At 41.5% G+C, this 25,730-nt stretch overlaps 1 protein-coding gene across 8 annotated transcripts in view; it reads right to left on the reverse strand.

The window, feature by feature from the left end:
• METAP1 (methionyl aminopeptidase 1) overlaps positions 1–25,730 on the reverse strand; it is a 112,482-nt gene that overhangs the window by 50,615 nt on the left and 36,137 nt on the right. For 4 of the 8 annotated variants that reach the window (XM_031664411.1, XM_031664412.1, XM_031664410.1 and 1 more), the window contains one exon: positions 24,724–24,826. Coding sequence is in view for 2 of the 8 variants with exons in the window: in XM_031664408.1 (XP_031520268.1) it covers positions 16,720–16,833 (114 nt within the window). In the remaining 6 variants the exon portion in view is untranslated. Of the gene's footprint in view, positions 1–16,142; positions 16,254–16,719; positions 16,973–24,723; positions 24,827–25,628; positions 25,714–25,730 lie in introns of those variants that run through there. The other 4 variants (XM_031664408.1, XM_003898993.5, XM_017958876.3 and 1 more) reach the window with 3 other exon arrangements.

Below are 25,730 nucleotides of genomic sequence, written 5' to 3' on the forward strand. Positions count from 1 at the left end.
GAACTTCTACACAAATAAAAACAAAAACATACCCCATAAGTTTTGCATACCAAACCTTATGGAATGCATAGTAAGAACCTTGGTCTTCACAATCCCTTATGTTAATCCAGACACTCCTTTCTATTAATTCCAGGCCCCTAGATAATAACTTGCCTCTTTCAACCAACTGCTAATCAGAAAATCTTTCTGAACCCACCTATGACCTGGAAGCCCCCACTTCAAGTTGTCCCACCTTTGCGGACCAAACTCGTGCACACCTTGCATGTACTGATTAATGTCTGCCTGTAACTTCTGTCCCCCTAAAATGTATAAAATCAAGCTGTAACCCAACCACCTTGGGTACACGTTTTCAAGAACTCTTGGGGCTGTGTCACAGATCTTGGTCACTCTTACTTGGTTCAGAATAAACTTCTTTAAATCCTAAAAAAAAAAAAAAACTTACGGGATACAGCCAAAGATGTCTCAAAACGAAAGTCTACAGCTGTAAACACATACACTAAAAAAGAAACACCTCAGCCGGGTGTGGTGACTCATGCCTGTACTCCCAGCACTTTGGGAGGCCAAGGCAGGGCAGATCACCTGAGGTCAGGAGTTCGAGACTAGCCTGGCCAACATGGTGAAACCCTGTCTCTACGAAAAATACAAAAATTAACCGGGCGTGGGGGCAGACGCCTGTAAGCCCAGCTACTCGAGAGGCTGAGGCAGAAGAATTGCTTGAATGCAGGAGGCAAAGGTTGCAGTAAGCCAAGATCGTGCCACTGCACTCCGACGCTGTCTTAAAAAAAAAAAAAAAAAAAAAAATTCACATTAACAACCCAACTTTTACCTCAAGAACTAGAAAAAGAAAAAAAGATAAAACCTAAGGCTAACAGAATAATAAATATTAGCAACTAATAGGCAATAAGGAAGACTGAGGTGGAAGGACTGCCTGAGGCCAGGAATGCAAGACCTGCCTGGACAACATAACAAGACCCCAACTGTACCCAAAAAAACAAAAACAATGAAAAGAAAAAAAGTGGCCAGCCCTTAGCTAGATTACCGAAGAAAAAAAGAGATAAGACTCAATAACTAAAAAGGAGGAGAGAAAACCTGCAAGCTCATTCTTTTTTTTTTTTTTTTTTTTTTTTTTTTTGAGATGGAGTTTCACTCTTGTTGCCCAGACTGGAGTGCAACGGAGCGATCTCTGCTCAACGCAACCTCCGCCTCCTGGGTTCAAGCAGTTCTGCCTCAGCCTCCCGAGTAGCTGGGATTACAGGCATGTGCCACCACGCCTGGCTAACTTTGTATTTTTAGTAGAGATAGAGTTCCTCCATGTTGGTCAGGCTGGCCTCGAACTCCCAACCTCAGGTGATCCACCTGTCTCAGCCTCCCAAAGTGCTGGGATTACAGGCGTCAGCCACCACACCCAGCCCAAGTTCATTCTTTGAAACCAGCATTACCCTTATACCAAAGCCAGATACAGATTAAAGACCAGTATCCCTTATAAATATTGATGCAAAATCTTGAACAACAGTAACAAATGAATTCAACAGCACACTGAAAGGACTATACACCATGACCAAGTGGAATTTATTCCGGGGATGCAAGAATATTCGAAAACAAAAATCAATTTAATACATCACATTAACAGAATGAAGGATAAAAATCACATAATCATCTCAATTGATTCAGAAAAACCATCTGACAAGATCTGATACTCCTTCAAAACAAAGACACTCAACAAACTAGGAATACACAAAACTACCTCAACATAACAAAGCTCATATACAAGATGCCCATAACTAACATCAAACTCAATGGTGAAAGACTGAAAGCTTTTCATCTACGTCCAGGAACAAGATAAAGATGCCAGCTCTCATCACTTCTACTCAACATTGTATTGGAAGTCCTAGCCAGAGCAATTAGCCAAGAAAAAGAAATAAAAGGCATCCGAATTAAAAAGGGAGTAGCAAAATTATCTCTGTTCACAGATGACATGATCTTATACATGTAGAAAACCTTAAAGATTTCATTAAAAAAAAAAAAAACTGTTAGAGCTAATAAAGTTGCAGGATAATCAACACACAAAAATCAGTTGCAATTCTATACACTAACAATGAATAATTTTAAGATAAATTAAGGAACAATTCCATTTACAATAGCATTAAAAATAAAATACCTAGAAATAAACCTAAACTAAGGAGGTTAAAAGACTTGTACACTGCAAACTACAGTACATCGCCAAAAGAAAGTAAAGACAACACAAATAGACATCCCATGTTCATGGATCTGAAAACTTGATATGGTTAAGATGTCAATGTTACCCAAAGCAGTTTACAGATTCAATGCAATCCTTACCAAAATCCCAAAGGCATATTTTGCAGAAATTGAAAAAAATTCTAAAATTCATATGAAATCTCAAGGGACCCAAATAGCCAAAACAATTCAGAAAAAGAGCAAATTTGGAAGACTCACACTTCCTGATATCAAACACACTACAGAGCTGTAGTAATGAAAACGGTGTAATACTGGCATAAAAACAGATACACAGACAAATGGAACAGAATCCAGAAATTAATTCTTGTGTATTTGGTCATATGTGTTTTTTGGGGTTTTTTGTTTGTTTGTTTTTTAGAGATGGGGTCTCACCTTGTCACCTAAGCTGGAGTGCAGTGGCACAATCATAGCTCACTGCTGCCCCAAACTCTTGGGGCTCAAGGGGTCCTCCTGCCTCAGCCTCCCAAGTAGTTGGCACTACAGGCACATGCCAACACGCCTGGCTAATTTTTGTATTCTTTGTAGAGATAGGATTTCATCATCTTGCCCAAACTGGTCTTGAATTCCTGGGCTCAAGCAATCCTCCAGCTTCAGCCTCCCAAAGTGCAGGGATTACAGGTGTGAGGCACCACACCTGGCCTCAGATGATTTTTGATAAGGGTGCCAATAGACAAAGAATAGTCTCTTCAATAAACACTGCTGGGAAAACTGGATCCAAGTGCCAAAGAATAAAGTTGTGCCCTTGTCTTAACCATATATAAAAATTAACTAAAAATGGAGTAAAGACCTGAACATGAGACCCAAAACTATAAAACTCCTAGATGAAAACGTACGGGAAATGGGGAAATACTTTATGACAATGGACTAGGCAATGACTGTTTGGATATGACACCAAAAGCACAGGCAATTAAAGTAAAAACAGACAGATGAGATTATTCAAACTTAAACACTTTTGTTCATCAAAGGACACAATCAACAGAGTAAAAGGCAACCGATGGAATAGGAGAAAAGATTTGCAAATAATATATCTGGTAATGGGTTGATATCTAGGTTATATTTTAAAACTCCTTCAACGTAACATCAAAAAATGAATTAAACCAATTTTAAAAATGGGCAAAGGACTTAAACAGACATTTCTCCAAAAATGATATATACTAGCCAACAGGCATACGAAAGGTGCTCAACATCACTAATCATCAGAAAAATGCAAATCAAAACCCCTATGAAATATCAGCTCATACCCATTAGGATGATTACTATGAAAAAAGCAAAACAGAAAAGAACAAATGTTGGTGGGGATGTGGAGAAATCAGAACCCTTGCACATTGTGTTGGAATTGTAAAACAATCCAACTACTACAGAAAACAGAATGATTGCTCCTCAAAAAACTAAAACAAATAATCGTGTGATCCAGCAATCCCACTTCTGGGTATATGTTTAAAAGAACTGAAAGCATGGTCTCAAGGAGATATTTGCACTCTCATGTTCATAAGCACTATTTACAATAACCAACAGGTAGAGACAACCCAAATGTCCAACAAGAGAAGAATGGATAAATACAACATGCGGTACACATAAAATGAAATACTATGCAGCCTTACAAAGGAAACCCTGTTACAGGCTACAACATGAAGGAACTCTGAGGGCATTAAGTGAAATCAGCCAGTCACTAAAGAACAAATATTGTGTAATTCGACTTATAAGAGGTATCTAAAGTAGTCAAATTATCACAAAAAGTAGAATAGTAGTTACCAGGGGTTTGGGAAACAGGAAAAACAAGAGTTGCTGTTTCAGGGGTATGGAGTTCAGTTCTGCAAAATGAAAATGTTCTAGAGCTCTGTTTCACAATGTAAATATGCTTAGCACTACTGAACTACACACATAAAAATATTTAAGACAGTAAAGTTAAATGTGTTTTTTGTAACAAATTTTTAAAAGATATGTAAAAAATGGTAAATTACAAAACCGTATAGGTGTATATAATGCAGAGCAAATATTCTATTTTATTTTGAAAGAAAAAAACAACAGCTAACATTTGAGATTTTACTATATAACAAGCACTGATCAGGCAGAGAATTAATCCTCACAACACCATCACATTTATCACAGATACCTCATTTTACAGATAAGAGAGCTGAGGAACAGATTAACATGTCCAAAAAACACAGAGGTAATTAACGGCAAGTACAGGTTTTGAATGCAGGCCCTCTTAAGACAGCATCCATGTTCTTAACCTGTATATAATACATATGTAAAAGTCTGGAAAGATAAGAAACCAAACAATGCTTTGGTTTTAGGATGCTAGATTTATGATAGTTTTCACTTAACACACCTCTGTTTTAAATTTCTGCAAAGATTATGTACTCCTTTTTATAATAAAATATTTAAAAGGAAATATTTACATTTTGGAAAAAAAATATTCAACTGAACAGCAAGGCCTCTATCCCTACTAACAATCATTTCATTTCCTTATATTTCTTGGACTCTTCCTTAAAGCTGCTAATCTACTTGCTACTACCTACATGCCTCAGCTTGCTCCTACTTCCATAAACACATCCTTTCCCTGCAGAGAATGTCCTCTCCTTCACCTTAATATATACCGTTTTATTTACCTACTCATCTATTTGATTTTCACCTATTTTATTTATCAAAATTCAGTTCTTAATTCCTTCATGAGGCCTTTCAGAGCCTGTCTTTACCTAGTCCATCGTTCAGCTACTTAGTGCACTGCTTTTAAAACTGTTCTTTAGCTGTTTTATCTGTGTCCTCCACATCAGCAATGTTCCTTGAAGATGTCACTACCACTTCTAAAGGCGAGGACATTACAGGAGAAAGCATACCTAGCACTCAGATCTAGATTTCTAAAAACATTCCTCCCAGAAACCAGGGCTGCTTAGAAACAAGACTGACTGCAGATCTGGGGTTGGGAAACTATAAGGGAATGTGTTTTATCATATGCCAGAGAGCTAGGAAGCAATCAAGAGAGTAATGGAGGAGACTCAAAAGGATATAGAAGCAACTTTAAAGGTGATAACACTAATCAAATTTGAGACAATTTGAACATGAAAAAGAAAACAATACAAAGGTCTTAATTGAAAACAACAAACATTTGCAACTACTAGGAAGTGCCCAGTACACAACCATTTCTATCTTCTTGGTAGGAATGGTGGAACATAGTTCATTCATCATTTGATGAGAGAAAACTCTTCCTTACAGGAAAAAAAAAAAAAAATCAGCTATTAAATGACAGAATTAGGGAGAAAATCACCATGTGCAACCTCCACTGAAATAATTATCAGGTAACGATCATCGCGATGCTAAAACTACTCAGAGAAAGATTGTTAAGAAAATGCATATTCTCCAAGTGCCAGAATATGATCCCACAGATTAAATGCCAATTGTGAGGTTAAAAAGAAGCACCTGTGCAATCAATGGTGCTCTGCTAGGAAGAGAACCACCAGCCACTCTGTGCCTCCTGATGTGATGAAATGTGAAGTGGGTAACATCACCTGTGAGTCCTGTCAACAGCATTTCACAGTCAGGCGCAGTGGCTCACACCTGTAATCCCAGTACTTTGGGAGGCCGAGGCAGGCAGATCACTTGAGCCCAGGAGTTAGACAGCAGCCCGGGAAACATAGGGAGATCTCCATATCTACAAAAAGTACAAAAATTAGCCAGGCATGGTGGCATGCCTGTGGTCCCAGCTACTCTGGAGGCCAAAGCAGGAGCATCACTTGAGCCCCGGAGGCTGTAGTGAGCCATGATCACACCACTGCACTGTAGCCTGGGCAGGTTTTTTTTTTTTTTTTTAGAACCTGCCTAAAAAAACAAAAAGTTTCACAAATCTAACAAAGCAGTCGGGTTTCTGGCTTACAGAAACCACAGGGGACAAAAGAACAACTTAAAGACACTCTGAGGAAACAATCAGTTAATCAAAAATGTGTAATATTCTACAAGACAATTGACTAGCCTCTTAAAAAAGTTAGTATCATGAAAATAAGATGAGGACTATTCTAAATTAAGAGACATGACAGCCAAATGCTGTATTTGTGCTTTGATAGGTTCCTGATTCTACAACCAAAAAAGCAAAACAAACAAAAAAGCTTTTATGGATGACATTTGGGAGATAATTGAGAAATTTAAGTAAGATTGGCCTATTAGATGAAATCAGAGAATTCCTATTAATCTTCTTAGGTATAATAATGGTATTATAGTTAAGAATGCCCTTGTCATTAGAAAATGCTTGTTGAATATTTAACAGATTCAGTGTCGTGTTTTATGTGTCTTATTTCCAAAATGTTTCAACAAATACACATATACACACACACCCAATACACACACAAGCACACATAAATAAAACAAATACAGCAATATGTTAACTTAGGTGATGAGTATACTGCAATTATACTATATTCTTCTTTAAACTTTTCTATTTGTTTGAATTTTTTCACAATAAAAAGCTAGACAAACTCAGTAAAATTATTAAAAAATTCACGGAAAACATAGTTCCTTGTCTATAACTTTCACTAGCACTTCACTGTTACCTTTTTTCCAGTACTTCCCGTCTATATAAGAATAACATAAGCCCCTTGAAGACAGTTAAACTCTTTTAAATTTTTGCAAGTGTACTGATGCAAATAGCCCAGTGAACACTGCTGTTCATGAATAATACACAACTCCGGACTGGCAAAAATAAAGTCTGTTAACGACAAGTCCTAGCTAGCATATGAAACAACATAAACGCTCTGTAAGTACAACCACTTTTGTCTTTTGTTTAATGCTAAAGTCTGAGATTTTAGTGCAGTCATCCGAGTATGTACATTGTATTAAATACGAAGTTTCTTATCCCTCACCCCCAGCCCGCCCTCCCCTTTTCTGAGTCTCCAAAGTCCATTATAACACTCTGAATGTCTTTGAGTACCCACAGCTTAGCTCCTACTTATAAGTGAGACCACATGGTACTTGGTTTTCCATTCCTGAGTTACTTCACTTAGAATAATGGCCTCTGGTTCCTTCCAAATTGCTGCAAAAGACATCATTTCATTCTTTTTTTAATGGCTGGATAGTATTCCATGATGTATATATATCAGATTTTCTTTACCCACTCATCAGCTGACACTTAGGTTGGTTCCATATCTTTGCAATTGTGAACTGTGCTGCAATAAACATACATATACAGGTGTCTTTTTATATAATGACTTCTCTTCCTTTGGATAGATACCCAGTGGTTTCTATAGTGGTTGTACTAATTTACATTCCCACCAGCAGTGTTTAAGTATTCCCTTTCCTTTTTTTTTTTTTTTTTTGAGACGGAGTCTCGCTCTGCTGCCCAGGCTGGAGTGCAGTGGCCGGATCTCAGCTCACTGCAAGCTCCGCCTCCCGGGTTTACGCCATTCTCCTGCCTCAGCCTCCCGAGTAGCTGGGACTACAGGCGCCCGCCACGTCGCCCGGCTAGTTTTTTGTATTTTTTTAGTAGAGACGGGGTTTCACCGTGTTAGCCAGGATGGTCTTGATCTCTCGACCTCGTGATCCGCCCGTCTAGGCCTCCCAAAGTGCTGGGATTACAGGCTTGAGCCACCGCGCCCGGCCCAAGTATTCCCTTTTCATCACATCCATGCCAACATCCATTGTTCTTTGACTTTTTAGTAATGGCCATTCTAGATGGAGTAAGGTGGTATCTCATTGCTGTTTTAATTTGCATTTCCCTGATGATTAGTGATATTGAGCATTTTTTTATATGTTTGTTGGCCATATCTTCTTTTGAGAAAATTCTATTCAGGTCATTTACCCACTTTTTGATAGATTATTTGATTTTTTTTCTTGCTGATTTGTTTGAGTTCCTTGTAGATTCTGGGTATTAGTCTTTTGTCAGATGCATAGTTTGCAAATATTTTTTCCCTACAGGCTGTCTGTTTACTGTGATGATTATATTATTATTTGCTGTGCAGAAGCTTTTTAGTTTAATTATGTCCCATTTATTTATTTTGAAGCACAACTACTTTGGAAAACAATCTGGTATCATCAAAGTAAAGCTAAACATATATCCTACGACCCAAAAAATTTTCTCCTAAGGGGCATACCCAAGAGAAATTCTTGCAAATAGGCACCAAGAATCAGGCACAAGAATGTCTAGAGCAGCGCTATTTATAATAGAAAAACCTGTAACAACCCAAATTTCCACTGACAGAAGAATGAAAAAGTTATGATACATTAATTGATTGGAATATCACATAGCAGTGAAAACAATGAAAATGAACAAACCAGAGCTACAATGAAACATGGATAAATCTCAGGAACATAATGACACAAAAAGGCATGTTGTAGAAGAATACATGTAGTCATTTTGTTCACAAAAAATTCAGGATATGGAATACCTCTTAGATGAGGGACAAAGACAAAGGAGCCTTCTGTTTTCACTCGTTTTCCTGGTAATGTTCTTTATAGTAAGTTAGATGGTAGGTATATAGGCATTTACTATATCATACTTCTTTAGATCCCGTGGATGATTTGCTGTGTTACTGTGTGTGTTTGTGTGTGTATACATCCACAGTTCCTTGGCTAATAACTCCCCTAGCCTTGTTGCAGTCTCGTTATAACGTTGGGTGCTTTAGGCCTCAGGAAACAGACTCTCTCCAGCCTTCTCCTCTCTTCCTTTCACCCTACCTGAAGGCAGGTCTCTAACCCCAACCCCCCACCTTTCTGATGTGGGTCATAAGACTCTCATTCCAGAGAGGGTTCCACCCCATACCATGAAGGAATGAAGCTTCCATAAAAACCCAAGAGGACTGGGTTCAGAGAGCTTCCAAATAGCTAGCTGAACACTGAACTCGTGGAAGCTCGGCATCCCTTCCCCAATACCTCACCCTATACATCCCTTCATCTGTATCCTCTGCAATATCCTTTATAATAAACTAGTAAAATAAGTATTTTCCTGAGTTCTGTGAGCTGCTCTAGCAAATTAACCAAACCCAAAGCAGGGGCCATGGGAACCCCAACTTGAGGCCAGTCAAGTTTTAAGTTCCAGAAGCCGAAACTCGTGACTGGTATCTGAACGGGGTGAGAAAGGGGCAATTTTGAGGACTAAGCCCTCAATCTGTGGGATCTGACATTATATCCAGTCAAACAGGGTAGGAAATGAACTAAAAGACACCCAGTTGGTGTCCACTGCAGAAATGATTGCTCGCTTGGTGGTAAGGAGAAACCCCCATACGTTTGGGTTACAGAAGTCTTCTGTGTTGATGACTGTTGTGGTATGAGAACAGCGGGAAAAAAGTTTGAGTTTTTCCCAAACATTTACTCATATTTTATTCTACTCAGTATCAAAAACAATTTAGAAAACAAACATCTATAGATCCTGACTTTATAGTCCTTAAAATTTTAATTCAAAAGCAATATTAAATTATTCATATAACAACATTTACATTTTTCTCTATCATTTGTTTAGTAAAGAAGCTATCAGTATTCGAACAGTCAATCCCATCCCTATTACCAGTTAGTGAAATAATCAGTAATAACATAAATCCCCACTCAGAAGACAAAAAAAAGCTATGACATTTCTAAAACCTAACAGAACTTACATTTACCTATTTTATTGAATGATTAAGCCTGTAACTTGCTGGATAAGACAGGGTTAACCTTCAGAATGTGATGCAAAGATTGGTTTGCGTTTTGCACTTAAATCACAGCAGAATCATTAAACACACATTCAAAACACGGAGAAGTCTCTGTTGCAAGGGAAATTGCTAAAGTTATAATTTCACTTATCATTTATATCCTAACCACTCCTTAAAGGCTTGAGCCTGTGACCCAGATAAATGCCACATTAGCGGATAGCAGACCCCAATTAACAGGGGTTTTTCTTGGTTTTTTTTTTTTTGGTTTTTTTTGGTTTTTTTTGAGACAGAGTCTCATTCTGTTGCCCAGGCTGGAGGGCAGTGGCACAATCTCAGTTCACTGCAACCTCCACCTCTCGGGTTCAAGAGATTCTTGTGTCTCAGCCTCCTGAGTAGTAGCTGGGATTACAGGCATGCATCATCACCACCCAGATAATTTTTGTATTTTTAGTAGAGACAGGGTTTCACCATGTTGACCAGGCTGATTTCGTAGCAAGAGATCTGCCCGCCTCAGCCTCCCAAAGTGCTGGGATTACAGGAATAAGCCACCACGCCTGGCCTTAACAGGGTTTTTAGAAATGCTTTCCAACAGACATGGCACAGCTCTGGTATATCAGGAAGAAATCTTTACTAAGCCTTGCAATAAGTCAGGTTACTGAAGATAAAAACAGGAGAGAACTTATAAAGCATAAGAAATTCCACGGGGTCCCTATCCTAGTTTCATCCATAAGGTGACACACACACACACACAGTCCCTATCCTAGTTTCATCCATAAGATCACACACACACACACACACACACACACACACACACACACACACAGTGAGAAAGGCAGGCCTGGTTTACAGAGTGTTTTGAATTGCTCTTTATTCAAAGCCAGAGACAAGACTGATACCAATCAAGGAAATCAAAGTAAAAGACTTATAATTGTTGAGCTGGGAGCACTACCTGCCCAAGCATGAATAAAAGAATGCTTCATGTTAAAACTGTGAGGTCAGGCGAAGTTCAGATCAAGCAGAAAGGGTTGTAATTACATTTATATTCCATTATATTAAACATTTAATACAGAATGAAGCTCAATGGTTGCTTTATAAAGTATTTCTGCCTATTTAATATCTATCTAAAAGGGTTTGCTATTGCAGTAATACCAAAGACAATTACAGAAGCAGTTACCATGCCACTGCTTTTCTTCCAAATATCTAGAGCTGGAACGAGCTTAGCTATGCACTTATGTCTGTCACCTCTACCAAATTTACTAAAACTTAACTAAAATTTTGCAGCTATGCTAAACATGAAAAAAATTCACCTTAAAAAACATGACTAAAACTTGATTTCAACCCACAAACCAAATGAGCAATGTAAGATCACATTTCCTATAGCACTTCAATTTCCAAAAAGGTAACAAAAGACTTGTGTAACTTTTGATTGCCTATCAGCCAAACGATGCCTGTTTTTTGTTGTTGTTTTACAAATTCTACTGTAACATAGGTATATTTCATGCCAAAACTTCATAGATGACCAGAAGGCCCTCAAACCAACAATAATCCACTAACTACACTGTGAGAACCACCGTTCTGGACAAGGATACAGAATTAGTTTAGGATGGTTCAATTCTGGGTTCATGCACCAAATCATGTACCATTATTATATGTTCTTAAGTCAAGATGATTTTAATTTTCGAGGAACATTGATTGAAGAGTAGTTAAACAGCAGCTAAAAAATGGAAAAGAAATTAAATTCAACTATAAGTCAATAAATAAATGACAGTACACCCATAACAGTCTTTATAAAGAATCATGTAAACGTAGCCACGACATGACACTACCAAAACACTGGTTAAGACATAAGGATGAGAAAATTATCTGACATTATATGTATTATGGTTGCCATTTTTGTAAAAACATACACAACTATGTGCACATGAATAAATACGCAAATATGTTCTTAAGAATACACACCAAAATTTCACAGAAATCATCTCTGGGTAACTGATTACCTTCACGTATATTTTCTATTTTTCTACAATAAATAATTCATGAATTATTTTTGTTTTAAAAAGACTCGTAATTTCTCTTTACCTCCATCCTATCTTTTTGCTTATAAGAAGCTATGACATTTGTACCTAAACTCAGCTAACTTACAGCAGTGTTTAAGGGTGGTCTAAAGTGATATGAGGAATTTAAAGAAAATCCCTATAAATAAAAAAGCAGAACATGATAATATCTCCTTTAATGAAGATGAATTCCAGAAACACTGCACTGGTGGGAATGTTGTTACTGAAAGAGAAAGGGTTGCACTTCAAAGATACTGCATGTTATAAGGGCAATTTCTTCCCTACCTTCTAACTCCAACCTACAAGATGCTCAACAAGACTTTATTCCAGCTGGGTGCAGTGGCTCACGCCTGTAATCCCAGCACTTTGGGAGGCCGAGGCAAAGTGGAACTCAGGAATTCAAGCCCAGCCTGGGCAACATGGTGAAACCCCATCTCTACCAACTAGCCAGGTGTGGTGGCTCAAACTGGTGTTCCCAGCTACCTGGGAAGTTGAGGTGGGAGGATCACTTGAGCCTGGGAGGTGAAGGCTGCAGTGAGCCAAGATTGCGCCACTGCACTTCAACCTGGGTTGACAGAGTAAGACCCCAACTCAAAAAAAAAAAAAAAAAAGAAGAGTAACTGTCTTGTTATTTCAAAAAAAAAAAAAAAAGAGAGAGAGAGAGACTTTCTTCTTGGATTCAGTTAATCATGTTACCTGCCACTTCTTCGAAAGAACCTATTATTGGATTTGTCAAAAATGTTCACAAACAAGTAACATTTCTCCTCAAAGATTTTTAAGCCCTCCTTGGTACTGATTTTAAAACATTACATATGAGGTTATATGCGTAATAAGGCCCAAATTTACTATATGCTCTACTAGGCACTCTGGATGCTCTCTTAAGTCACCTTCCACTCAACTCCATTGAAGAGGATGCTTCATTAGGCATAGGAGGGACTTATCCAAGCACATGGGAGCAAAATCCAGGTCTCCTTCCACTTACACTATGCTTACTACCTTTTATGTGTTATAAATACAAATAGTTACATATCACTCAGGTCCCTTCCAGCTGATCCTCTAACCAGAGAAGACAGCAACTGCCCTATGCTATTCACAAATATCAGCTAAAAAACTGAAAAGTTACTAAATTCAACCATAAGCAAATAATGACAGTATATCCACAATATAGCATACTATTCAGTGTTTACAAAGGATAATGTAAATACAGAATTTCTTTGTTTTCCATTGCAAGCCCACTGATCTCCTTTCTTTCATTTAAGGAAATGAGGGAGGTCTACTGTGGGCAAGGCACTTTGGAAAATACAAAAATAAGTAAAACACACCCTCTGTCCTCAAAAAATTCTTACACACAAATGAAAAAGACATACACGAACTATTAAATAGGAAGGAACACTGTTATCAATAAATACAATCAAACATCAAGAACTCTTGGAAAACTCAATTTTCAAGTAAAACTGGTTGTACTCCTCTAAAGAACGAAAACTTTCCTTAAAATTAAACATCCTAGGCTGGGTGCGGTGGCTCATGCCTGTAATCCCAGCACTTCGGGAGGCCGAGGCAGGCGGATCACAAAGTCAAGAGTTAGAGACCATCCTAGCTAACACGGTGAAACCCCATCTCTACTAAAAACACAAAAAAATTAGCCAGGCGTGGTGGTGCACACCTGTAATCTCAGCTACTCAGGAGGCTGAGACAGGAGAATCACTTGAGCCCGGGAGGCAGCGGTTGCAGTGAGCCGAGATCACACCACTGCACTCCAGCCTGGGCGACAGAGTGAGACTCCGTCTCAAAAAAAAAAAAAAACAAAAAAAAAGATATCCTCATTTTTCTAACAAGTGAAGTAATCATAGATTGTACAAAAGGTCACAGAGGAATAAACAAGGTGGTGTGACAGAGTAACTGGGAATGCCTTACTTCTGTTAATGGTGCATCAGAAAGGCCTCTCGCAGTTTTGTTCTGTTTGTTCCCAAAGACAAGCTGGCCAGACAGCCAGGCCGGGGACCAGAGCAGTAGAAAGAAGAAAGATCATCCTAGTGATCAGAGGAGTGTTAAGGAAAATCCCTAATTTCTTCTTTTTGGTTTTTTGTGGTTTTTTTTTCTTGAGACGGAGTCTTGCTCTGTTGCCCAGGATAGAGTGCGGTGCAGTGGTGCAATCTCGGCTCACTGCAACCTCCAGCACCGAGGTTCAAGTGATTCTTGTGTCTCAGCCTCCTAAGTAGCTGGGACTACAGGCGTGTGCCACCACGTCCGGCTAATTTTTGTATTTTTTGTAGAGACACGGTTTTGACATGTTGCCCGGGCTGGTCTCAAACTCCTGACCTCAGGTGATCCACCCGCCTAGGCCTCCCAAAGCGCTGAGATTACAGGCATGAGCCACCATGCCTGGCCAAGCCCATATTTCATCACAGATGTATAAAGTGGCTTAGGATAAGTTACAGTGACTTGATCAAGTTCTCAAGATGGGATTGAGGAAACAGTTGTGATTTCAGAAGACAGGTGACATTTTGGAAAGGAAAGAATATAAACACAGCTTTTGGCTAGAGCAAGAGACTCAGAAGAGGGGCCCTGAATGTGGGGCTGGAATCCTGAAAGCAATGAGGGATATGCATAATCAGACTGCGGGAAAAACAACTTCTGTACAAAAGGTTTTGTTTGAGATAGGGTTTTTTGTGGGTGTCTGTTTGCAAGGGGAGGAATTACAGTAGAGAAATAAATTGAGAGACTACGACAACTGATTTGGTGGGAAATTTTAAAAGTTGACCCGAGGAGGTGGTAAGAGAAAAGAAGAAAAAGAGACAGTTGGGACAGCCACTCTGGGAATATTTGAGTGCATGTCTAACAGCGATACCAGAAATATACCTGCAGAATCCAACATGTAAATACCTCAAACCCTAATACACGGAATAAACCCTGAATGTTTTGTTTTCGCAAATGTGTCTAGCATTTTCCCACAAACCCCAATGATTCAACCTTCTTTCTACCTGTTTCATGAATGTGTGTTTCATGCTACCTTTTTAAAATCTTAACAGAAGAGGGTCAGAGATATTAATTCAAAATGCCACCTACTTTTAAAGTTATTCTACTCAGATGGTACACAAATGTCAAAAGCAAACACTGTTTCTTAAGTTCAGGTCCCACACAGGCCACAAAAGGATAGAATTTGGAAATTTTAAAGAATCTAAAGGACCTGTACTAGGTTTAACATGAGTAATGCTCAACATGTTAAACCTAGCACAGATCCTTTAGATTGTTGAGTAATGCTATTTTTAGATCAAGCAACACTCCTCCACGTGCAAGTTTTTCCAAATGATACTAACAAGGTCAAGGATCATATCCTATCTAAAAACAAGACGATATAACACAGCTAAGACCTCTTGCAATGGCTTATCTACAAGTACTGTGACATAAAAATTGTATTTATTTATATCTTTACGTTTTTATATGTTTTATGTTGGGAAATACTTTTATTATTTGTATTGTGTTCATATGTCTGCCTTCACTCTTATTCATATTTTTATTTATGGCAGAGTTAAATTGTACTACAATCCTTGAAAAAATAAAAGGTCTTACATTATAACAGCATTTCACGTTCCTTGGATAATTTGGGTTTCAGAAGAAGCTTGTGAAACTTACAAAGAAAGCTATAATCATCCCCTCTGTACAGGGTAACACTGGAACTCAGAAAGATTAAGTAACTTTACTAATTCAAGATCGCACAGTAATTGGCAAGAGCAGGGCCCCAATCAGGCCTTCTCTTTATTCCTGCTCTCCTCCCCACAGGACACTACCAATTTAATATTTCAATATTCATGTGCCTCTCTTCAGTAAACCTGGACTGTAAGTAAGAGCCATACTATTGCCGCCCAGCCCTCACCCTGGGTCTCGAAATGCAGCAGCAACACTAGTTACTCTTCAGTAAACAGAAACACGAGCACGCGCTTCAGTCAGGACCCCATTCAACGCTGGGTTTGCTCTACTGCACAAAACTTACTAAAACACATTACAGCCTTCACGCCTAACCCTCAATGGAACTGTCCTTTTCACTCTGGGAAACTCAGTCACAGGTGACTCATCCCGTTAGCTTACAGTTTAGTAAATTAATAATTTTATATACCGAGGGAAAAGAACGAATTACACAGACCTCTCCCTTCCCCACCCCCAAAGTTGCTTAAGTGTCAACGCACGGTAGTAAAGCACAAAGAAGTGGGGCTGGACCTACCTAGCGTTTCTCCCCTCTGTTCCTCCTCTCTGCTACTCCGACCGTCCTCCGGCCACCCATCTCTCAGAGACCGGCGGGTCGCTTCCACCCCCCACCCCGCAGGGACCCGACGGACGGCCCGGCAGCCTCCAGCGCCCAGACCCGAGCCCCGCCGGTGCCGCGGCTGTGGAGGCTCGCGACGCTCGGGCTGCCCTGTTTCACGGCGCCGCTACCTGCCCCCGGCAGCCCGCACACCTGGCGGCCCCGGCCCCAGCCCCAGCGCGAGGAACCAGCCCCAGAACGCGGAGGTCTAGCGCGGCCGCGCGACCCCGCACAAGCCAGCTTCCGCCCCAGCCCACATGGCCGCGGCGGGCGGCGGCCCCCGCCCCCGCGTGAGCCCCGCGCGGCTCCCGAGGACCCGGGGACCCCAGGAGGCAGGAGGGGGCGGTGGCGACGCGGGTGGGGGGAGGAGGAAACGCGGCCGGGGGGAGGAGGAGGAGCGCGTCCCGACTCGCCCCAAGAGCGGGAGGAGCCAGCAAGGGAGAGGCGAAGAGGAGTCCCGCGGTGGCGGCAGATCCGCGGGGCAGCGGGCGTCTACCTGCGAGCAGAAGTACGAGCCCTGGATGCCCAGCTTGATGCAGGTGGGACACTGGAGCTTGGCCTCACTGCTGCAGCCGTCTGTCTCGCACACCCGCGTCTCCACGGCCGCCATGCTGCCTGCCCGCTGGAAGAGCGCCTCACCGAGGAAGAGGCGGCGGCGGGAGGGAAGAACGGCCGGGCGGAGGGGAGGGGAGAGAGAGACCGAGTCGGGGGAGGAGCAAGGCCTGCCGCGGGCCTCGGCGCGGAAGGGGGAGGAGCCCAGGGCCGACCGGGACCACGCAGCGCGCCCCGCCCCCGCCCCGCGCGCGCAGCTGGTGCCCCGCCCCGCCACCTTCGCCCCGCCCCCCCGCCCGCCGCTCGCGGTGGCTGAGTGCCCAAGCCTCCTAGCGGCGCGCACGTTGGGGCTGTAAGGGAGCTCGGCAGGGCCCCTCCCATTCGGCGCCTTCGGGCGTCGGCCAGCGCAGAGCATGACCTGCCTGCGCCTGGCTGTGAGGAGCCGCCCTCTCGCGGCGCACTCTCTGTACCTACAGTCTGATAAGGCAGTTGTCCTCACTGACAAACACCCAAGAGCCCTGATCATCCCCGACACCCGCAGGCGGCTGGAGAGGGCGCTGCGCTCCTCTGCGTTGGTTCCCCCCGGACGCTCTTTGGAGAACAGTCCCCTGGGTTAAGTTCTATTTCTCACTGACATTGTCAGGTCTGAGGCCTAAAGACTACCGCTCATTCACAGAAAGGAGAGCCATAGAACTGTCAACGAGAAGCTGGACTGGAATTCACATCTGCCCTCCCTCCTGCCCGATTTTTTTTTCCACACCACCAACCCCCCTTCAAAAACGATAGCGCTAGTAATAGTAACACAACTATCAGGTATTCAATACAAATAATAATTGTTTGTATTATCCCAGTTGATTGCTTCCGCGGTAAATAGGGGAGAATTGTGCTGATCCTGAAATGTCAGAGTCGAAAGAAGCTGCAGAGGCCTTCCGCTGCGAACCTGTTGCCTCAATCTTTTCATCTGTATTCCAGGTCTGCCGTGTTGTAACTCATGCTTGAGTGCCTCCCTGTCACTAGGGAGGAGCGAAAAACTAGCATTTACTGATCACAAAAGGCTGTGAACTTTGTTATCTTACTGTATTTTTTTAGCTTCTCCGTACTTAATACACCGGAAAAGCTCATATTACTTTTATTTTTAAGAACTTTGTTTTGGCTAGGAGCAGTGGCTTACGCCTGTAATCAATCCCAGCACTTTGAGAGGCCAGGGCATCCAGGGCACCAAGGCCCGCGGATTCTTTGAGGCCAGGAGTTCGAGACCAGCGTGGAAATATGACAAAACCCCGTCTCTACAAAAACTAAAACTAAAAACTAAAAAATTAGCTGGGCGTGGCGGTGGGCACCTGTAGTCCCAGCTACTGAGGAGGCTGAGCCAGGAGGATCCGTTGAACCTGAGAAGTCAAGGATATGGTGAGCTATGATCCCGCCACTGCACTCCAGCCCAGACGACAGAGCAAGACCATGTCTCAAAAAAAAAAAAAAGAACTTAGTTTTGCAATATAAGCAGTACGAATGATGTAATAAAATCAAGGAGTAGAAATGTTTACATGCATACGTACATACAGTTTTGTATACAAGAAAACAGAAAAATCGGTATAAGTATGTATGTATATATAAAATATTTTTTAAATAAAAACTGTACCACACCATGTAAAGTAATTTACTTACCTGATTTATTCAGTTACTATGATGTGAACTTTTTGTTTGTTGTTTGGTTTTTCTTTGAGATAGCATCTCATTCTGTCAACCAGGCTGGAGTGCAGTGGTGTTCACAGCTAACTGCATCCTCAACATCCTGAGCTCAAGTGATGTTTCTGCCTCAGCCTCTGGAGTAGCTAGGACTACAGGTACACGCCACCTTGCCCAGCTAATTTTTTCCCTTTTTTGTAGAGACGGGGGTCTCGCTGTGTTGCCCAGGCTGGTCTTGAACTCCTAAGCTGAAGTGATCCTGTCACCCCCGCCTCCCAAAGTGCTGGGATTACTGGCATAAGCCACTGCACACATTCTTTATTGCCATCAATTATACTTTTACTACATAATTTTAATGTCTGTATAATATTCTATTGTACGGGTAATTTACTGGACCAAATCCACTAATAATAGATATATAGGTTATTTTAAATTGTTATCTATCATAAACAAGGTTTCAGTGACTATCCATTTACCTAAAACTTTACATACATCCTTATTTACTTAGGATATATTCTTTATTTTTTTTTTAATAGCGACAGGGTCTCCCTATGTTGCCCAGGGTAGTCTCGAACTCCTGGTCTCAAGCCATCCACCCGCCTTGGCCTCCCAAAGTGCTGGGATGAGCAGGCATGCAGCCTGCATGCAGGCGTGAGGCGAGGAGGCCTTCAGATATAGTCTTAAAAGTGGAATTGCCACGTTAAGAGTTTTCACTGTCTTTTACTCTTTATATAGTTTGCCATACTTTTACATATCTCAGTGTAACTCTCTACAAAGCATTTATCATTTAAAAAGGAAAAATAGTAACTTTAAAGTGGAGAGACCTGGGAGATACTCTCTTTATTGTGATCAAAGTGAAAATCACCAATAATGTGACAAATAGATATTGTACCCTCTCTATATGAACCATTCAGGAGAATACAGCATTATCTTTTGCAGTGTTCTTGAAAAAAATGCATAAATGACTGTAATCACGAGGAAATATCAGACAAACCCAAGCTGAACACATTCTGCAATATAATTGACCTGTACTCTTCAAAATGCCAATGTCCCAAAAGACAAAGATTTGAAGAACTCTTCCAGACTCAAAGAGACTGAAGAGACGTGACAGCTAAATGCAACACATGATCATGGTTTGGATTTTTGGATCAAAAGAAAGAAATGTTTTTGCTATAAAGGAAATTAGGTTGCATTGTATGCTTATGAATTCCCTGATTTTTGACAGTTACACATAGTGGGAGTCAGAAAGAGAAATGAATGATAAGACAAATGTGAGAGAACATTAAAAATTGGAGAACCTGGGTATACCAGAGTTCTTTATTTTTTCAATTTGCTACTTTTCTACAGCTTTGAAATTATTTTAAAATAAAATAAAGTTTTAGAAATTCTTCCTCTCAAAAGCAAGTAAATGGTGCTAAAAATTAAAAATTAGAATTAAAAATTCTTCCTAGATGCACAACTGCAGGATCAAGTCCAATCCAGGCTCTTTCTATATACCTCCACTTAACTCAGCCTCATCTCATTATTTTTCATGCCTAGGTCTTGACCATTTAGCAAGAGCAATATGCTCATGTTTTCCTGAACACATAGTGCTATTTCATTCTTCCATGTTCTTATACATGTTGTTTCCTCTGTCTGGATTGCCTTTCCCCATTTGATCTCTTGGTGAAAGTACTATTTCTTTAAGATCCAGCTCTGACATCACTTCACCCATTAAACTTTTGCTGACCTCCTTAGCTCTACTTAATCAGTCCCTCCTCTGTGCTACCTCTAAACCAAGTACAAAGTGCTATTGCTACAATTGACAATAATTTTAGGTAATATTTATTAAGGACATAATATATCCTAGGCATAGACATACATGTGTATGACATTCTAACACTTGGGTCAATGACAGACCACATATACAACAACAATGGTCTCATAAGATTATTATACCATATTTTTACTGGACCTTTGTATTTTGAGATATGTTTAGATACACACATACTACTGTGTTACAATTGCCTACAGTATTCAGTACAGTAACATGCTGTACAGGTTTGTAACCTCAAAGCAATAGACTGCCTGTGCACCATAGAGCCAGCCGTGTAGTAGGCTATACCACCTAGGTTTGTGTAAGGACACTTTATGATATTCACACAACCACAAAATCACCTAACAATGCATTTCTCAGAGCATATCCCCATGGTTAAGCAACACATAACTAGTGAGATGTAAAAGTATAGATACTAGTGCTTTTACTTTTAATCCTCACAACTACCCTATAAGGAAGGTACCAGTAGTAATCCCATTTTTATTTCTGTAGCCCAAGGTCACATAGCCAATAGGTAACAGAGCCTAGAATTGAGCTCAGGTTTCTCAGACTACAAATCCCATGTTTTTAGCGACTATACTTCATTACCTTTAATTTTTCACCTGTGTCTGCTACTAGACTGTGACTTCCTTGTAACAAGAGATTTAATTTATTTTTCTCTCTATCTCCAAACCTTAACCCTAGCACAATGCTTGATATATAATAGGTGCTCAATAAGTGTTTGGCTGGGCATGGCGGCTCTCACCTACAATCTCAGCACTTTGGGAGGCCAAAGCAGGAGGATCACTTGAGCTCAGGTGTTTGGGACCAGCCTGGGCAACATAGCGAGACCTCATCTCTGCTAAAAGTAAATTTTTTTTTTTTTTTTTTGAGACAGAGTTTCACTCTTGTTGCCCAGGCTGGAGTGCAATGGCACAGTCTTGGCTCACTGCAACCCGGGTTCAAGCAATTCTCCTGCCTCAGCCTCCCTCCCAAGTAGCTGGGATTACAGGCATGTGCCACCACGCCCTGCTAATTTTGTATTTTTAGTAGAGATGGGGTTTCTCCATGTTGGTCAGGCTGGTCTCAAACCCCTGACCTCATGTGATCCACCCGCCTCAGCCTCCCAAAGTGCTGGGATTACAGGCGTGAGCCACTGTGCCCAGCCTAAAAGTAAAATTTTAAAAATTAGCTGGACATCGTAGTGGACACCTGTCATCCCAGCTACTTAGGAGGCTGAGGCAGAAGGATCGCCTGAGCCTGGGAGATTGAGGTTGCAGTGAGCTATGATCACACCACTGCCCTGAAGCCTGGGCTACAGAACAAGTCCTTGTATCAAAAATTAAAAATAAAAGTTTTTTCTTCTCAACTTGTTAGCACATTATGTCAAATATGCAAAAAAAAGATTTGTGTGTCTGGAGAGAGAAAAAGAGAAAGAGTATCTATTCTATCAGTCAGAACTCAGCAACCCAGCAAAAACACAGATGGCACTCTCAAGCTGGGTAATACCAAATGAATAAAATGGTATTTCTGTTCATCTCTTTTAGAGTCAGGGTCTCACTCTGTCCCCTAGGCTGGAGTGCGGTGGCTCAGTCATGACTCACAGTAACCTTGAGCTTCTGGGCTCAAATAAGAATGTCTCACACTATAAGTACTTACCACCACTCCCAGCTATTTTGTTTTTAATTTTTTTTTTTGAGACGGAGTCTCGCTTTGTCGCCCAAGCTGGAGTGCAGTGGCCGGATCTCAGCTCACTGCAAGCTCCACCTCCCGGGTTTACGCCATTCTCCTGCCTCAGCCTCCCGAGTAGCTGGGACTACAGGCGCCCGCCACCTCGCCTGGCTAGTTTTTTGTATTTTTTAGTAGAAACAGGGTTTCACTGTGTTAGCCAGGATGGTCTCGATCTCCCGACCTCGTGATCCGCCCGTCTAGGCCTCCCAAAGTGCTGGGATTACAGGCTTGAGCCACCGCGCCCAGCTGTTTTTAATTTTTATACAGACGGAGTCTCCAAATGTTGCCCAGACTGGTCTCCAACTCCTGGCCTCAAGCCATCCTCCCATCTCAGCTTCCCAAAGTGTTGGGATTACAGGTGCAAGCCACCATGTCCAACTATAGTCTCTTCTTTTTCTTTGCCCCCTCCTCTGGTCCTTAATTCAAGATGGCTATAGTCTCGATTAAACTCTTCATTCTTTTCAAATTACCTGTAATCCCAGTACTTTGGGAGGCTGAGGCAGGAAGATGGCTTGAGGCCAGGAGTTCCAGGCCAGCCTGGGCGATATAGCAAGACCCTCATCTCCTTAAAAAATAAAAGGCCGGGTGCAGTGGCTCACACCTGTAATCCCAGCACTCAGGGAGGCCGAGGTGGGCGGATGTTCGAGACCAGCCCAGACAACATGGTGCAACCCCATGTCTACAAAAATACAAAAATTATCCAGGCATGATGGCGAGTGCCTGTAATCCCAGCTACTGGGGAGGCTGAGGTGGGAGAATCATTTGAACCCTGGAGGCGGAGGTTGCAGTGAGCTGAGATCGCACAATTGCACTCCAGCCCGGGCGACAGAGCGAGATTCCATCTCAAAAAAAGATATTAAAAATTAAAATTAAAAAAATAAAAACAAAAAATTAAAATTAGTCACATGCGGTAGCATATGCCTTTAGCTTCAGCTCCCTGGGATTGCTTGAGCCCAGGAGTTCCAGGCTGCAGTGAGCTATGATCCAGCCACCACACTCCAACTTGGGTGGCAGGGTTTTGGAAAACTGTAAGGAATGGTGCGGTAACTCAGTGTTAACAATAGGACATTTCCATTTCTGGCCTTGCAGGCACAAGGGGACTGGGCAATTACCAAAACTCACAGTGGGCTGGGTAGAGAGGGCCGCCAAACAGGAGATGTGACCTCTGCTTAAGAGACCTGGCCAGCCCAAGGTCATCCTAAAAGGTCAGGAAGCTGAGACTTCATTCTCTTCCACCTTATGATCTTCTGAAAGCTGGGACAAGGAGCCCACTGATCCTACAGAAGTCCACACAAGTCAGCCTCTCAGGACAGAGGGCAGAAATGAGAAGGTGGAAAATGGATTCAGACGAACAAAAGATAATCCAGAATAATGCTGTATTCACCACCCAGCTTAAGAAGTGAAATATGGCAAATACAGTTGATCTCCTCAGCGTAACCCTCTCCGATTGCATCTGCCCTCTTCCTCTTCTGTGGAGTCACTATCCTAAATTTGGTGTTTATCATTCCTAGGAAGACCTTAACCTTTGTAATGGCATTATACTCCGTAGTCTTCATCTTGCCTTCATTATTCTTCATCATGATTGTGAGATTCACCTTGAAATTAGGGATACTTGAATCCCTAATTTCTTTATTTTCCCTACCATATGATTTTCTATTCTCTGAATATATCACAATATGTGTATTCTCTTGCCAACGGATATTTAAATCTTTGTTTTCCATATTTTGCCCTTACAATCAATGCTGCCATGAATAGTCTTACACTTCTGTAGAATACATTATTTTAAGACATAAAATTGAATAATGGAATTTTCTGACAAGGATTAGCACTTTCCTTGGTCTGTCATATCTTCATACTTAGAATCATCGTGAGTAATGGATTGGGAGCCAGAAAGCTGATTCATGTGTGTAGTTCCTAATTCCTTGTCTCATACAAGACCCTTAAAATCTTTGAGCTTTTGTTTCCTTATCTGTAAAATACTGTTATAAAAATCGGGCCAGGCACAGTGGCTCACGCCTGTAATCCCAGAACTTTGGGAGGCCGAGCCAGGTGGATCACCTGAGGTTGAGAGTTCGAGATCACCCTGGGCAACATGGAGAAACCCTGTCTCTACTGAAGATAAAAAAAAAATTAGCCAGGTGTGGTGGCATGCACCTGTAATCCCAGCTACTCTGGAGGGTGAGGCAGGAGAATCACTTGAACCTGGGAGGCGGAGGTTGCAGTGAGCCGAGATTGCGCCACTGTACTCCAGCCTGAGCAACAGAGCAAGTCTCTATCTCAAAAAAAAAAAAAAAATTAAATGAGTTGGTGCCCATGAAAGCACTTTGTAAACAGTAAAGCACCATGCAAATGTAAGTTGTCACTGTTTATTGTGTGCCACCCCTTTTATAAGGTATCTCCTGTGAGAGGAGGAACCATGTCTCTCTTATTTGTTTCCCATTGCATCCCTAGTACCCAGAATAAGGCTGGCACAGAATAGGCATTGCATATGTATTAATCAGGGAAGACTAATGGCTGTAACAAACAATCTCAAAACTTTTGGGAGCTTAAGAAAATCAAAATGTATTTCTCTCTTATGTCATCGTCAGCTATAGGCCAACCAGGGAAACCCTATCTTAGCAAAGATCTCAGATCCATCTTGTGGCTCCACCAACTCCAAAGTGCTTGGAGTCCCCACCTGAGGAGATGCTGGCACATGAATGTACAGAATTGTGCATGAGATTTGACAGGCCAAACCTGGGAGTGATGTATTTCACTCTACTCCATTCCGTTGTCCAGAATTCAGTCGATGACCGCATCTTATTCTGAGGATTGCTAGAAAATGTAGTTCAGCTGTGGCCTTAGGAATGAAACAAAATTGGTTTGATCAACATCTGGCCAATCTTTGCTACAACAATTGATAAATATTTATAGAATAAATACATCAATAAATAAATAAAATATACATATCTAAATGTAGCTTATATTCCTTTTGGTTTGGTTTGGTTTTTTAGCTTCTCAATAATGCCTTAAAGTTGAATTTGCATCAGCTAAAATGCCTAAAGCGTTTTCTCTGTTTGCTGTTAAGGCCCCACTGAGAGAATAGTAGCTTCCCAAAAGTCCCATTTCCGGCTGGGTGTGGTGGCTCATCCCTGTAATCCCAGCACTTTGGGAGGCCAAGGCAGGAAGATGGCTTAAGTCCAAGAGCTCAAGACCAGCCCAGTCAAAATAGGGAGACCTCCATTTTTACAAATAATTTTAAAAATTAGCCAGGCATAGTGGCACATGCCTGTAGCCCCAGATACAGGGGAGGCTGAATCAGGAGGATTACTTGAACTCAGGAGGTTGAGGCTGCAGTGAACTATGATCTTGTCATTGCACTCCAGCCTGGCAGACAGAGCGAGACCCCAGCTCAAAAAAAAAAAAAAGTTCCATTTCCCAGAGGTGGATTTGGAGAAATTTGTCACCAACTACTGCTGTTTTCTCATTAGGAGGTCCATTCTCTAGTATGGGCCTCACGGACTAGACCCATTCTCCGATAATGTTGTGACAGCATCTACCTTCCTGAAGAGACAGAGCCAAAAGTTCTTTTTCTTGAAATTTTGCTTCCAAAATCTCACTTGGATGGTTCAGAATATGTTTCTGTTGGCCAAGAAACTAACCTTTTTCTATTCCATTCTGAAGCAAAAACGGCACCACTTGAGGATTTGCTCCTACTCCCTCAATCTTCTTCACAGGTGGGCAGCCCTGGATCAAGTGAATGT

This window comes from Papio anubis, chromosome 3 (genome assembly GCF_008728515.1).
Source record: "Papio anubis isolate 15944 chromosome 3, Panubis1.0, whole genome shotgun sequence".
In the NCBI taxonomy this organism is placed as follows: Eukaryota; Metazoa; Chordata; class Mammalia; order Primates; family Cercopithecidae; genus Papio; species Papio anubis.